General features: G+C 39.0%; 1 protein-coding gene across 3 annotated transcripts in view; it reads right to left on the bottom strand.

The window, feature by feature from the left end:
* Window positions 1–16,865, bottom strand: part of FAM171A1 (family with sequence similarity 171 member A1) — an 88,925-nt gene that overhangs the window by 21,764 nt on the left and 50,296 nt on the right. The window contains exons 2-4 of one of the 3 annotated variants that reach the window (XM_027658687.1): window positions 15,475–15,702; window positions 9,540–9,632; window positions 4,419–4,577 (exon numbers count right to left, since the gene is read on the bottom strand). In XM_027658687.1, the coding sequence (XP_027514488.1) occupies window positions 4,419–4,577; window positions 9,540–9,632; window positions 15,475–15,702 (480 nt within the window). Of the gene's footprint in view, window positions 1–4,418; window positions 4,578–5,415; window positions 6,016–9,539; window positions 9,633–15,474; window positions 15,703–16,865 lie in introns of those variants that run through there. The other 2 variants (XM_027658688.1, XM_027658690.1) reach the window with 2 other exon arrangements.

Below are 16,865 nucleotides of genomic sequence, written 5' to 3'. Positions count from 1 at the left end.
TTCTTCATGTTTAAACTGCATGCCGATGAATGTTACTTCATAACAACATGATTTAAAAAAGCATTATAACCCTTCAATCATTTAACCAAATGAACCAATGACAGGGATAAATACCCCAAATGTATCTATGTACTCGGGTGACAAAAACCCAAACTTGAGGTTTAAAATGAAAGAGATCTGGAGCTCAAAGCAATAGTGGGAGTAGTTTTAATTGGAAGATTTGGAGCTTCCAGTTTTTCAAGGGGCTGGAGCCCCACAGGCCCACATGCCTGCTAAGAGCACCATCCCCGCTACCTCGGTTGTGCTGGCTCCAGGGGCTCTGCAGCTGCTTGTCCTGCTGAGGGGCTAATCAGAAAGGAGGAAAGAGGGGTGCCTGGCTGACAGAGAGAGGGTATTGCCCCTGCTGTAACCCTGGTGCCTTACATTGCATAAACTGCCTGTGAGAGCACATTCACATCCAGCAGTGGTGGCACAACAAGGGGGTCTCAGGAACATGCTGCATCTCATTGACAGTGTTCATTAGGACAAGTACACCTGAGGGAATGGTGGGAAAGCAGTGAGACCTTTATGATTTCTCATAACAGTGAGTAAGTCTCAAGGCATGGCCTTTACTAAATTTGATGTCTCTGAATAACAGCTCACCAAAGTTAAGATATCATCAGGAAAGGAAGGGGCGGGGAGTGGTAAAGGGAAGGGAAGAAAAGGTGACAAAACTCCTCCGAACTTTAAATTCCTTGGATTTTGCAAGAGGTGCCAAACTGAAGAAATGGAAAATAACCACAAGGAACCTTGCATGTGGCTTATTTACTAAAGCATCTACTCTGACACACACTTTCCCCGGGTTTCCAGGTGAGTGTCAGCGTCGCACAGCTGACATGCAAGGGACACACACTGCCATCACCAACTGTGAAAGGAGGTGCAGATGCTTTTCTTACGGAGGGATTGAAGAGCTGAGAAAACTGGCTCTGTGAAGAGGGCCATATAACAGAGCCACAGAGCTAAAAGACTGAAAATAGAATATGAGGTTTGAAAATTCAGCTAGGGCATAAGAGAAAGTTGCCAGCCTGCCCATGCATCTGTATATTACAGGCTCCAATGGTTCACAATATCATCCCCTAAACACCCTAAATTATGAAACAGCGAGACAGAGGAATGAAATGGTGAGGGAAAAGTTGTTCCTTTATTCCTGATTGTTCGATACGCTGCCTCTGCCATGCACCTTTAGCTTCTGTCAAATTGATGCTTGTTCCCAGGACTTGGGCCACTAAGGTTCTCAGGCTGGTATCAGAGAAATTAAATTCCTTTGGCTGAGCATTGTAACCTGACTGTGTTCTGGCTTATGCAAATCCCAACTGCAAAAAGGTAAAACTTCAGAGTTTAGATTAATATAAAAGATTAAATCATGCTTTATACTTTACATATCTTTAGATATTAAAAGTTTTGAATTTTTCTCTTATTACTGTCTTGAGAAAGCATGTATCTGTAAAAATGACTTTTCAGTCCCAGAAAAACCATTCTGATGGTGAAACACTGCTTGCATCTTTTTTACTTGAGATGCACTGACACTTTGCTCAGTACTGGGCTGAACAAGTTATAGTACAAAATGAAGAAATTTCTGAAATCCACTGATCTCTAGCAAGAAGAAATAATTTTTCACTTTGCCACATTGTACAGTATGTTAATGCTCATTAAAAAGATAAAATGTTTCTCTTTTCTGTTGTGAAGGCAAATTGAAATCAATGCTTATGAAACTCTCACATCCTATAAAACTGATAAGCGCACACACAGATTAAATGGGAACGGAACTTCAATAAATGTCAGCTCTCATTTATTTCTTGTCATTTTTGACATCTGGTGACCTGTAAAGAGCTCTAAAAATAATCAGAGGAGAATCCACTGTCACTTTGGACACGACTCTTTATAAAGAAACAAGCAGCCTACAAGAGCAGGAGGAGTAATGGTTATTAGTCAGCTTGGTCCATTGATACAGAAGATGGAAAGTTTTGTTTAGTTGGGTTAAAAAGACAAGATTTTGTGAAATCATCCTACTGCTTTCCAGTTGGTGATTAATATAAACAACAAGCTAACACTACACAGGCTTGTCACTACTTGCAATGAAATTCTTCAAATTTTTATGTTTAGAACATGCTGATTCATGCATTAAATTTTCACTGCTCCATATGACTAATTCAACACCCAGCTGGGATTTTATGATAATTGTTGAAGTCATAGAGAACAGGTTTTAGCTAAAACTACTCTGGACAAATACTAGCCAGAGAACTGATCTGTTTGAAACAAATGAAGGGACCTCTCAAAAACCCTACAGATATGTATATAAACTGTGAAAGCACAGAGGAGTAACTGGGGGGCAAAGAGGTGGGAGAGAGGGAAGAGACAGTGTTCTGCCAAATTCCCAAATTTCCCAATTAATGCTAAGGTTTTTGGAATTCTAAAATTTGTACTTTTTTTTTCTCTTGAGAACAGAAATATTAAAAAATCCTCAGCAGGTATTGACCTAATTTCTTATTCCTTCAGAAGTTTTCCAGGTAAAGTCTTCACTAAGTCACTTGGAGATGCAGACATAGAAAGTCAATCCAACTTTAGGGTTTTAAAGTGTCATGTTTCCACATCAAGAGAAACTTCTACTAAAGACCGAGGACATTTTACCTATATTATAGTACATATTACAATATCTTGCGTTTGTAGTCTGTATTACATTATATGGAATACTACAGTATTCAGAAGACAAGGCACTTCTTATGTTTAGAACCCCATTAAACCTCATTTCTTTGCCAATCATTTTGGTCTTTGTGATATACTTTTACTTGAAGGCTAAAAGTCAAATCCAGAATCCCTATGCTCAAGTAAAAAAGTTTCTGTCATGCAAGCATACAGAAGACTAAAAAGGCAAAGGTGCACTCATATGTTTTATAGGAGGATAGAAGGTGAAACAGGAGAAAGACAATATCATAGTTGTGCTGTTCCCATGAGATGGAATCACCTGAAGCCTTGGCAAGACCTGTTCTCACTAAATAAATGCAAGAATGGGTTGCAGAGTACTAAGGAAAGATTTGGTAAAGAGAAATACCACACACGTTGTCAACAGTTTGTTCAGTAGATTTAGAGATAAAAAGAAAGGAGATGAGGAAGTAGACAATTGAATGAGATCAAATGCATTCTTTCATTTTAAAAAGGATAGAGATATTTGATTGTGTCTGAGTATGAAAAGTCAGAGAAAATTGGAGGTTGAAGATGAGAATAGGAAAATGACAGAGAGATAGAATGAGATAGGATAAGATGTACTCACTGGAGCAGACAGAAGGATGGGGGTAAGGTACCAGACACATTTCTCGTTATAATAGAAAAGGAGATATGCAGATTTGTACAAAAGGAAGAAGGGAGAAGCTAGCAAGATACCGTTTACACACATGACCTAGTGTTCAAAGTCACTTAGATCAACACATCACAAGTAAATCCATCCTGAGAAACAGCAGGGAGAGACCTCAAGGGAATATTCAGCCTGCTTCAAAGCAGCTCAGCTCTGCCTATGCCATCCTCACAAGTCACTAACTGTGTCCAACACCCTCAAGCAATTGATTCAACAGCTTAAACTATCCTCACCATAGCAAGGTTTTCCTAATCACTAGCCTGAATCTCTCTTGCTACACTGCACGGCCACTGATATCTTTCTAACCCAATACGGGCACAGAGAAAACATTATTCTCCTTGTCACACCAGCATTTTAAGAATTTGAAGGCTTTTGTGCCTGATTCTGCTATTTTTCTGTTACCTACAAAGCGCCAATTATTTCAATCAAGACTGAATGAAAAGTGGAAGAATAACAGGCAGTTGCAGTCATAGAAATGTATCATAATTGTGAATTTAACAGTGGTTGTGTTTCTACTATGAATTTTCATTGTTTTCCCTTTGGTGCTAGACAAATTTGCACATCTGGGCTGGAAGCTAGATTCAAAAGTATCAACAAGGTCATTGAAACAATACAGTATTAAATCCTTGATATACAGGCCTTTCATTTATTTTTAGAAAAAAAGATTAACAAGAATTCTATGGCATCCTTAAATTAAATTCTCTCTTGTTCCTACACATTAATCTTGAACCTTGTATGTGCACATGCAATGCATTTGGAGACTCAGCTCTGAACTATAAGTATAACCAACTTTCCTGATCTCCCAAGGCCAAGGAGTTTTCATATTTGCTATTCAGTGGCCCCATTTAAGGGATAGCTGACCTTGCCCTCTTGCTCATCGGAACAGTATTTTAGTAGGGCATTTGAACTTAACATGTCACCCAAAATCCGAAAGAACTCTTGCTGGAATGGGGAATGGAAAAAATTATATGACCAAAAGTCAAGCCCTGGACCAATATGAAATCAGAGCAAAACCAAAGTAGTGGGTTACCTGTTCCATTTCCATCTAATCCCTGCAAATAAGGGAAACTGTCCACTTCCCAGGGTGAACTGGCTGCAGTCAGATATGCTGTCAAGTCACTGTAGCTCGTGTTCTCTGGTAATTTCACAGATCTTCTCTGAAAGTGAACTTGTGGCTGAGTCCGTGCACCTGAAAATATTAAAAGTGACTTTATATCCAAGGTGGGCAGAATATTTAAGTGTTCATATTTATGGAAGAACTTGTACATTTTTTTTTCATTACAAATTGCAGTAGTTTGAGAAGGACAGAGACATTAGAAGGCTATTATGAAAAAGAGGGAAAACCAGTATTTTTACATTTATTTTGAAGTTGCCATTATTTCTTCATAAGTATTACAGACCAAAAGTGTGGAAGTAGCTAATGTCAGAAGCTTTTCTGACTATGTTATTTCCCCAGATCACCTCCAATTTCATTCTATGCTTCTTTTAATGAGTATAACTGTAACTAAAACTAAGTTTAGAGGTAAGGCACGTGATAGCTTAGAAAGGTATCCAGTTCACCATATTTGTTTAAGTTTTGTTTTTTCTGAAATAGCAAGATAAATGTAGTTTATAGTCTTTAAAATTATTTTCTAAGAGACAATTCTACCTGCAGTCTCAATTAACTTATGTAATTTCTGTATTTAGTTTTTACAAAACTTTGGCCATGATGACTATCTCCAGAACTGAAACCAGTCACTTCATTTAAATCACTGGAAGAAAAGACTCACTTGATAAACCTTGAGTGAAAAGATTTTCCATGTTTTCCCACACAAAGAACACGTGTAAACAGAACCAGATTATTTGGCATGTAAGATTTCTCTTTTTCTCTGTCTTGTATACTGTTAGTGTTTCTTTAAAGATCACTAGGTGTTAATTGAAGGGTCTTTGCTGAAATATGATTTAAGACTGTTTCATGCACTATGCCTTTCACGTCTCATTTAAATCCCAGTTTATAAAGTCAATAGTTTTTTTCAAAGGATACTCACCATTAATACTGTTTAGCAACACACAGCAAGACTCCATCTGCAAGTTTGTGTGCACAACATGCAAATTAATTTTTAAATCAAAAGCTATTGTATTCTCCAGAGCTCATTTTGCATACTCACAGAACACTTCCCACACAGCACAAAATCAAGAGGCAAGCAGTTTTTTTCTTAATTCACATTTGACTATGCGATTCAAAGATGTTAACTCAATATATTTCTGCATCTTTTACCCTGTTAGTCTCTGGCAGCACTTTTAGGTTACATGTAGCTTCACTGTGATGAAGAATAGAGCTTGACTCGCTCCTAAGCTTTATAACTGCCAGTGTCATTAACCTAGAGACTGAAATATGTTCTTGTATAATTTTCTATCAGGAACTCTAGTTATGAGAAGACATAAAACTCAAAAGAAAAAAACCTTTGTATAGGCCAAAAAAATTTTTGTGTAAGTACCTCCAAAGAGCTGATCATTGTTTAGCTGTCATTTCTTTGACAATTCTGCAAGAAAAAGCTATAAATTACTTTTTTTTTAATTTCTGAAACATTTAAGTGTTTACAGCAAGCTTTCAAGACTGGTAGCATCCAAAGTGTTTAAAAGAGTCATTAAACAGCACCCATGTGACATGGGAAGAAATCTCCCTTATCCAATTTCTAGACTTAAATGGAAAACAATATAAAACATTAAATAAATTGGCTGCAACAAACTCAGAAAAGACTTATCTCCTGAGTGCTCTGCAATGCTGTAGCAGTTTGCTGTACCTCAGGGACAGATCTGCTCAGGTACCTAGAAACCTCTGACCGCACTGCTGAGCAGACTCCTAAGACCCATGGGGATAAACATCTACAGTAACAAAACAGGAAAAAAAACCTCAGCAAAGAAACTGGCATTAGGATTATCACTAACAGTTCGATGTCAAATTTTAGGATTTTCTGCCTAAATCTCTGGTTAAGATGCATTATTCAAGTAGTCAGGAAGTGGTATTGTATTTCCAAAGATACCAACTAATGAAAAATTAAAAACAAAGTAACTGTTGTTGAGTCTGTAATACAGTAGTTTATGCGCTTTCTACTACAAAAATGGTTGGATTTTAGTACTGGGAGAGCCATGAGCTGCCAAACTTTAACTAGGTAAGGAGGACTCAGGAAGCCAACCTCAATGGCCTTGAATTCTACAGTCAGCAAAAAGTGTTCTTACATCTAAGCCCCAAACCTGGCAGGAAACATGTACTGCAATCAACTTGGATACAAGCTTTAAGGGTGAAGAAAGAGCTTCCTCTGTAGATAGTGCATACACATACAATAAATCAGTGCAGAGAAGTTAACTCACCCAAAACCTGTCACTCATCCTGACTTTCCCCTCGTCTTCTCAGTTGGGTCTCCCCACACCCAGCAAGAGACCTCAAAGGGGCAGAGGACCAGGAGCCATCAGTGAAAGGCTTGTGAGGGAAGGAGCTACTAAGGCTTTCACCTTCTCTTAACACCTTGCTAGAAGATAATCCAATGTACTCCTTTACCAGAGGTCATAGCGGACTTCGGGGCATATGTTTGGGGATAGACTTACTGAGGGAATTAGAAATGGTAAACTGGAGAAACTTGTGCTGACCAGACTCTTGGAGTATTTTTCAACAAGTCATCACTTATCATTGGGAGTGGATTACTAGTATTGCTTCTATTACTGAAGATACCTATTTTTTACTTATAACACCCAAACACATTCAAGTCTAAAACGGGCATGTGAGCTCTTTCCACCTGGTTAGTGCTGTGAGGTAAAGGACTGCTGAGCACTGATCTTCTTTAAACATCCCACTGTCAACATATCAGCCATGATTCAAATGCTGTCAGCTCCAGTTTGCCAGTGCACAGTGAAGATGTTAACCTCAAGGAGTCCCTGTAAGGCACCTCTTGTCATGCTGGATGTGTGACATGTGGCACAACACTAGCATTTGAGCTTTAATCCATGTGAAGTAAAATGTGAAGTCTCACTAATTCATTATGTCTCATGTTTCATAGGTCAGAGGCAGACAGAGGGTCCCCATACAGCTCCCATTCACTGAATGCTGAAGTTCAGCTCATCACTGTGCTGGTATTAAATAACTTAAATGACCCAGTGGCTGGCAAGCTCCATCCCTCACAATTACTGACAGAGCACAGCAGTGGATTGTAATGCCATCATGAAAATGAAGCTGCCTGCATCAATTCAGACAAACTTCTCAATTGCATAATAAGTTGCTTGCTTGATTAATTATTCAAATGCAATTGGTAACTTACTGTACTAAGACAGGCCATTCTTTCCCTTTGACTGGTGCTTCAAACACCAGTGTTGCCAGCCTGTTCCTGGTATAATGAGTTCTGCTTTGCTCTCATTTTTGCATTAAGGTAATTCCTGATCAGCTCTTTTGAAGCAGCACGAGGTTACTGGGAAGCAAATTGGAGAAATAACAGAGAAAAACTAGGTCACAAGGATTTTGGATCAAGACTAGAGAGCCTCCATTCAAATACTGGAACAATGTCTAGGCTGTCTTTCATTTAGGCTTCATTACAAGAGAATTCCCAAGAAAAGAAATGTGGAGTGGACCTATAAAATAGATTTTACTGAGCAAGGCTGAGAGTTCAAATTCCAACCCTTAGAATACCTGAGGTACCAACTTCTTCCTCTTTCTCTACTATCCCAGCAAAACCAGTTATATTATTCAAATTTAAATATATTGGGAACACACTGGATCAATTCAATGAAGGGAGAAACATCATGTGGAAAATATTTAGGAGTCTCACTCAGCTGTTAAATGTCCCTCTAGTCCTTTAAAAGCATCACCTATTTTTTGAAGGAAGCTGTAAACATGAAAATACTGTCCTTTTTCAGTTAATTGTATAATATTAGCACACTTGCAAAAGAATAAGAGCATTTAATACACCATGATAGCAGAATGCTGTTGGTAAACAATGGTTCATGTTTTGCCTAATGGAAGCCCTTGTGGTTCAACACAGTTCACCGTCCATTAGACAATGTCAGGTCTCAAACTGCAGAATATATGTACAGCAGCTGTGCTGTTCTCCAGCTTCTTCTGAGCATTCCATCAGCTACCTAATTTGTTTAATGCTTTTTCAGCTCCAGTCACATCTAGTGCTATCATTAAAGAAAAGCCTATTGTGTCTGGATGGTTTCTAACTGTAAAAAAAAATGTCAGGAAGGCATAATTGTATCATATTCCCTCAGATAAAACAAGGTTATCTTGGAATATTATTGAGGGCAGTATTCCCTCGTTTATTAACTATCTAGTAGAGTTTAAAATGATGGTAAGCATAAGACACGTGAATAAGACACCATTTATGCACAATAAGAGTGCTCACAGAAAGGAGGTCCCCTTGTTCTGGTTCATCAAGGTATCTTTTAAAGCTTTGTTCTTTTGTTAACCTCAGCTATCACATCAATTAGACTATTTTAGGTTGGATCCCTAAGTCAGATGAATATTGTATTCTTTACTGTGCATTTCAGAAAACATTGTTCATCTGACTGATACTAAAGTTGCTTTAACATCTGAGTTTGGCCTTACAAAGAAGTTTTTCAAACTTTATTTTTCTAAAACAGTAAGTTTCATCCTGTACTATGTGTGTTTGCAGGCAGTCTGACAAAGGGTCCAAGGAAATACTTAGGAAAAACAAGTTTATACAGGGTATACAACAATGCAAATACAATAAATTTTCAGTTTTTCTGTGCCCAAAATTTTAAGTCATTCACACTAGGAAGCAAGAAACGAAATGGAACCGAAGAAAATTCTTAGACAATAAGAATATCACAAAATGTCTACTGCAAGGATGGTTAAATGAGGCTACATGAAAAAACATCCAACAGATAGTGTACGAAATTTAATCTCTACCTCTCAAATAGCACACTGAAGTCCCAACTCCTTTATTACCATGTAACTTGAATTCTCTACTCACAGTAGCTAGGGATGAATTCAGCTATTAATTTGGTAAAACCATCCCACAGAGAAGCATTCCTCAGGGAACTCAGAACTCCCCACAGAATACCAGTCTCACCCACAGAACAGCTCAGAAAGTATCAGGCTGTCAGGCTTTTTGTTTAGTGCCCGTCAGATTTCAAATCCAACTTCCAAAAGCCAGCATACCTTGAAATCCTGAGACTATCTGGACTACATCATCATAGACCATCAGAGTAGCTGAGCGTTCAGGAAGAAGGCCAAGGCTCAGTGAAGAGAACACTGTGGGAGAGAAGGGGTTTAAGTGGGATATATTTAAATTCTTATAAACATAACCCAACAACAGCACTTACTTTCTTCTACATTTTTGCAAAAGCAGGCCACAGAAACTATTAAAATCGTATTGTATACATGACAGAAACCACACACACTTTCTAAACCAGTTACATTGCCAGAGTAATTATTATTGAACTAAATAACATGTTCTATGCTTTGCCTCCTGCACATTCTGCATAGTAGCTCGAAGTACAGAAGTGCACAGTGTAAAGAAGGGTTTCATGGAGCAATTCCCAGCTCCACAGAAAGACATGCCATTACATAAAGAGAAGAGAAACACTAATAGTCTGGCTGATTTATTTTTCTGTACAACAGCTATACTTCTTACCTCAGAAAGACTTTAATGAAACCTAACTTTTAAGTACTTTGAGATGCTTACATAAGTCATACAGAAAGGCAAAGCATGATGAATAAGTCAGAATAATTTGCTTTAAAATACAGCATGTCCTTGCTGAGTCACCACCTACACCAGAGAAGTGCTATATATATAGCAGAACTACTGTCATCCTACCAGTGGTGCAAAAGGGGACAGATAAATGATATTTGCTGCAAGAAGTCTGCCTGCAAGGACCTCCCTTTCCACTGGGTACTGACATTCCTTACGAGGGGCTGTGTCTATATGCACACACATCTTTGCAGACTGAAAAACAGGATTTAATTTCATGCTGAGTTCTTCAGACCCAAAAGACCAGAAATCTGGAAGGAGTTAGCCATCGAGCACACCTGACTCCCACATCCATGAAAACAGTAAGGAGAATGACTGCCTACAGTCCACCTGTGGCTTTCAAAGACAGAAGGAGAAGACTAATGCAGACTAGTAATTTTTGTTAACTGGGCAGCATCCTACATTTGCACTTGGAAAGTATTCATCCCAGTCTGAAGTGACCACAAGCTGAGGAAGACATTCCCAGAACGAGTTAGTAGAAGAACAGTGCAAACTCTTCTGATTTTCTGGAACTTCATCAATTTCCCCTAAATTATTACATATTACTTAATCCAAGAACCACTATAAATGTTAGCTACCAATAGGGAGATTACTGTTTTTCTGTTTTAAGAAATATATTCTCTTTTTAGAGATCAGAAATTTTAGTGTTTGGAAGAAGTAAAGGAGAAAGGAGAAGAAACTAGGAGAAACACACTGATAAGAACCACCATCTAAAAGATGGTCTTAACAATACAAATGAACATTAAAATAAATTAAAATAAAATAAATTAAGTTATTGCAAGTACAGCTGAGAATTTTCTTTCCAACAACCTACATATAAACAGATCTACACATCAAGCAACATAAGTAAGAAAGCCTAGCATAAGTAGCACCAAAGCCACACAATTACAAAATTTGTTTGTCTTTACTCCAGTAACTTAATTTGTATGAAGAAAGCTAATATAATTTAGACACCCTGGGGAGCTCAATACAGTAAACTATGCCAACGTCTTCTTCCACATACGCCAGACTATAATGAATATATAACTTTTAAACTTCCCTAGGGCTTTTCTGCACAGTCATTTCTCAGCATGACAAAGACAGAAAGACATAGTCTTCAAGGCCAGAAGGATGACAGTGATGATCCAGCCTTATTCCTGTATAACTACAGCATTCCCTGAATTAATTACTGCTTTAGATTCAATAGCTGTACCTAAACTTGAAAACATGTGGTAGAAAAACTATCTAAATTTCTTTTACAGGTGTCCAGCAGTGAAGAACACACCACAACACCAATGTTCTAGTGAATAATTACGAGCGCGGCTAAACTGTGTGCCTCTTTACCCATCAGAATTTATTGAGATTAGATTTCCAGCCATTTGATCTTTTTACACAAGCCCTCTAGACAGAAGAATTCTCTCTTACCAGTTTCCTGTTCTCTATGAGGGTATTGATAGACTATGATCAAATTACCCCATGAACTTTCTCTCTAGCGAACAAAATAAATTAAGCACTTTAAAGTCTTTCCCTGTAAGCCATACCTTCCAATCTTTTAATCACTCCTGATAAAACTGCAGTTTTAAACATTCTCCTTGAAATGTGGATCCAGAAGTGGACACACATTTCCCTGAGTGGCTGCACCAAGGACAAGTCCTGAAATACTATACTCCACCTTCTCAGTTTTTACCTTATTTTTACAGCTAAACTATTCCAGATGAGCTCTCCTCTCCCAAAAATATCATGAGCACCATCCTCTGCCATGCCTTCCCATGACTGTCCTGGGTTAGCTGGGTTAGAGTTAGTTTCTTTGCAGTTGATCGAGTACAGTGCGTTGGATTCAGTATGACAATAATGTTGACAGCACACTGATGTTTTGGTTGTCGCTGAGTAGTGCTTACTCTAAATCAAGAACTTTGCAGTTCTCCATGTTTGTCAATGAGGAGCTGCACAAGAAGCTGGGAGGGAGCACAGCCAGGACAGCTGATCCAAACTGGACAAAGGGATGCTCTACACCACAGAAGGTCCTGGCCAGTATATAAGCTGGGGGGAGTTGTCTAGGAGGGGTCAACTGCTGCTCAGAAATGGGCTGAACAATTGTATTGTGCATCACTTGTTTTACCTGGGTTTTACTCCTCACTCTCTTTTTGTTATGTCTCTTATTATTATTATTACAAAATTTTACTTTATTTTAATTATTAAACTGCTCTTATATCAACCCATGGTTTTTACCCTTTTATGATTCTACTCCCCACCCACCGAGGCTGGGTGGGGGTGAGCAGATGCCTGGTACTTAGTTGATTGCTGGAGTTAAACCATGACACTGGCCCTACCACCTAGTCTGAATTGTGCTGTCTCAGCAACTGCCCCTCTTCACTGCATACACTAGTCCAAAAAAGTGTCCTTTTAAATAAGTATTACCCATCACAAATGTATTCTTTCAAATTATTTACAAAGAAAAATCTATGCATAGTTAAGAGCAGACTGAAGAAAACAGCTTCCATCACAAACACTTCAACAACTCAAGCGATGTTAAATTAATGAACTGTTAAGAAGTGGAATCATGGCTCTGCTGATAAATATTTTAATGGAAAAAGAGATCTTAATCTTTTCCTCCTACCATTTATCACTATGTAAATAAATAATCCTCCTGCTTAAGTGGCAAAGAGTTAGTAATTATTTTGGTTAATATAAGAAAAGTTCATTTTTGCCAAATTATGAGAAGAGAAAACCCTCGATGCTTACTTCTTGAAGCTATCACAATTATATCACAAGTTCAGTGGCTGCACAGCTTTCTAGCATAAGGTTATAACTACTGCATATTGATTGTGATGGGAGAATCGTGATCCTTTGGCAAAGTTCTGCTGCAGTACTTTATACATTACCATCTTATAGCTTTCAAACCTACTCCCTGACCGTGGTTATCATTTCAACATTTGAAGTAAATATGCCCATAGTTCATTTCCCAGAGCACACAGGATGGCACATCAGCTTAAAACACTGCCATGGGTAGAACACTGCTCCGAGTGGGGGATCTGCTCTGTGGGTGACAGCTCCTAGAACTGTCAAAAGGCATTTTCAGGAAGTGAGGATCCAGCTGTATGGGTGTGCCCAGACTGCACAATGCAGAATGAAGACTGAGATATGCTGCCTGTTCCCCTTCATTCAAACCAGTTTAAAAAATAACAAGACAACTTGCTCATTTTTCAAAACTTCTAACTACTATGCTGATTACAAGTATGATAGGCCTTTAAATACAGGGCATTTAAATACAAACAGTTATTGGAAAGTTTTTTAAAGACTATAGGCATCTTAGTCAATACAAAAAATAATAGCCTAATTATCTTGGGCCTCAACTTTTATGCCACATCCCTTTTCAGGACATTCTAAGAACAACCCTATTAAGTCTACATGGGGTGTATCAAGTTGTAACTTGTTTCTTTAATCTAAGAAAGGATTAAGTTCAAGGTACAGAAAGCAAACGAAAGGATTCTACTTCTAATTAAATCAATGGCAAAGTACCTACCGATTTCAATGGGTGAGAATCTGAGGTGAAAGGAATCTATTTTCTGAGTTAAGCTCATGTTTCAGCCATGGAAAGAAAGATTTTGTGGAACCTATACAATTACTGCTCTTTAAACTTCAATGACTTACTAAAACAAAAATTCCCTGTTTCATTCTCTTCCCTCAAAACCAATATTTAAGAAAAAGTAACAAGCAAAAATCTAAACAAACAAACTCCAGGCTATGGAAGAGTACATTGCTTTCAAAAGATCTAGGGTATGAGTAAGAAAGACAAGAGACACAAGGCAAGAAAAGGTTATTGCATGCTTTAATCATTTAAGATTGTCTTAAGAAAGCACATGAAGTATGCTGAGGAAGATGCACTTCATCTTATTTAGATAGAAAAAAAATCCAAGGAAATTTCTGAACAGTGACAGAAAAATTATAGCTGAAAGGGATCTCTGGACGTCACCCGCTTCCACCAAGCAGAGGGGTATCCAGTAGAGTTTTGAATGCCTTTAAAGATGGAAATTTCACAACCTTTCTGGGTTGTAAAATTCCAATCTTTGACTACTGCTGCTGTAAAGAATTACTGCCTTTTTTTTATTTGAAACTCTCCTAGTTGCAACTCATTTCAGTTACTTCTTATTCTTTCACTCAACCCAAAGAGCCTGGCTTAGTCTTTGCTGCTCCATTAAGTAGCTGAAAAACATGGCAGAATACAGGACAGAAAACGTAGAAGAAGTCAGTCTTATCTTATCTGAAGCAAGTGAATGCAGATAAGTAAACAGCATGTTGAAATGCCTAAAGTGTAATTCTGAGTTTGAAGAGATTCACGTTCCTTTCCCCTTCTGAAAATATATTTGCTGCTTGACCTTGCAACAAGTCATGCAGTCCTTCTGGCTATGTTGATATTAATAAATAAAACAGAGCCAAGGCATGGAATTCAACTCTGCCCTGGGAACATGTATACTATTTAAATATTAGTGCACTTAAAACCTGTCATGGCTTTGGTCCAGGCTAATTATCAAATCTGAGGTGATATTTAGGTGTGATTTGGGTACGATAAAGCATGGGACCGTTCCCAAATTACTTGGACTCTCTGTGGCTGGGGATTAGAGGAAAGGCAGATGAAACTAGGGATGTGACCTTCATATAGATGTTACATCTCAAAGGTTGAAAGCCACCCTCAATCTCTTCTATTTAGAGGTACAGAAATAAGTTTCATGACTCAGTTTTCCCTCACGTACAACTAATGTCAAGTATCCCCCTTTCCATACAATTTTGAGGCATTCTGATAAAAACTGACATGCAAGTATTACTGTTATATTTGTTTGCCTGTGGAAGAAACAAACCATGCTAATTAAGTTAGCAAAAATCCTTACATCTGGATAACATAACTGCAGATTAAAACTGTCCTATGGACATGGCCAAGAACTAAAAGGGCAGGACTTTTCTTGTACGCTACAGCCTACAGTGCAACAGTTGTTGCTACACCTTGGAGGAGAAACAAATGAATGCCTCGCAGCTGCTGAAGCAAAGCTCTTGGAAACAGAGTTCCCATAAAGAAAAAGATCTGGGATGGATTTCCATTTCCTATGGAGCTGTAAGAACACTAAGAACACCAACAGTTGTTTGAAAACTGATGTAGCACTGTATTGAGGACAAGCCAGGAGGAGAGTGAATCTCTGCACAGCCCTGATGCTGCAGTTTAACTGAGGAATAAACATTACTATTTTTGAAAGGCGCAGATGTTTCTCCTCCCACCCAGGATCTCAAGCATTGATACACATCATACAAAAAACTGTGTAACTTCCTTTAGATGCAAAATCTCACCTCAGAACAAAAATAAAGATCTCTTACCAGGCAATCTTACAGGTTTCCATGGTGCAGAATTTGGCACATATGCATGTTTACTAGCAGTCACTATCAGCTGATTGCCCAACTTATACTGAAACTTGAGGAAGGCAGTGCCATCTGCTCCTGAGGTTCCAGATGCAATGGAGATCTGGTTGGTAAAAATCTCAATGAAGGCTTCAGTTACTGGCTGATGTGTGCTGGCATCGCTTACATGGACCTTCAGCGTTACTTCTGTAATGACAAACAACCACAGCAATTATCGTCTGAAAAGCTTCTGCAGGAGGCAGAAGTTAGAACATGCTGGCACACCAGTGACTGGAAAGACACCGGGCTCTGACACTTTGGTGCCACATACAACCTCTTGTACTGGCCTGCAGTTCTCCATTTCAGGCAGGCAATCTTTAGAGACACTGCAGATTCTGTTACAGGGAAGACCAGATTCTGAATTATTGCCCAACTGCTAACTTCAACTGTGGAGGCATCTGTATTCCACCTGTGACCCACATGTAGTTGGGCAGCACATCACCAGGGGCAGCCAGTATTCCTTTTGATGGGCAACACACCAATCACACAGTACTATTGTAATTCTAAATGTGTGTGCTATCAAACATCATGTATTAGTCACAGATGGCATGTAAGGTCCCTACCTTGCTGGTGCCTCTGCTCCTGCCAGCCTTCTCCAGCACCAGTGGGGAGAGGGAAAGGCTGGAAGTGGGCTGTGCTGCCTCACCCCTTCCCCAAAACAATTCTCTCCCTGTAGCAAACAAACAGAGGAAATCTGCTTGACAGAAGCCCAAGAAGAAAGTGGGCTTTGAAGCAGGCTGTGCTACAGTGGAGAACTCTGCTGGGAGAGATTGCCCCAGCTGGCACAAGACTTCCCTGGTGATGTCTAACCAAGGTGGTGAAATCCCACAAGATCAGGTCTATGTCCTCAAAGCACAGGACAACTAGGTGGAGTGCAGAGTGCTAGGACTGAGGAAGAGAGGAACACTTCCTCCTCCTCTCTGTTCACCAGCCCTTTTTCTGTGACATTTCTGCCCAAATGTCAGAGCCCCTGGAGCGTCAGCCTGTCAGCCCTGACACTACTGTATCATCTGTCCCCACAGACTACTGGTGAACGTGAGAAGCAAAGAAGTGACGGTTAAGGCAGCCAGGAGAATCATACATCTTGCAGATATGATTCAGAAGCTAACACAATGGACTGCATTTTCCTTGAGTAATTTACCATTTTTTCCAGAAACTAATTACTAGTTTAAATGTTTCCAGATGTACAATACTTGCCCACTCCGGGCACTCCATGCATTGTGTCACCAGGCTTTTGTAACATAACATGGACTGGCTTGTACAAGACAGTCCCTCTGGAAGGCATTCCTCCATATCTACGATTATTTTCC

This window comes from Corapipo altera, unplaced genomic scaffold (genome assembly GCF_003945725.1).
Source record: "Corapipo altera isolate COAL_440 unplaced genomic scaffold, ASM394572v1 63, whole genome shotgun sequence".
Taxonomy (NCBI): Eukaryota; Metazoa; Chordata; class Aves; order Passeriformes; family Pipridae; genus Corapipo; species Corapipo altera.
The sequence above is the reverse complement of the archived record's forward strand: the minus strand, read 5'-3'. Positions and strand labels throughout refer to the sequence as shown.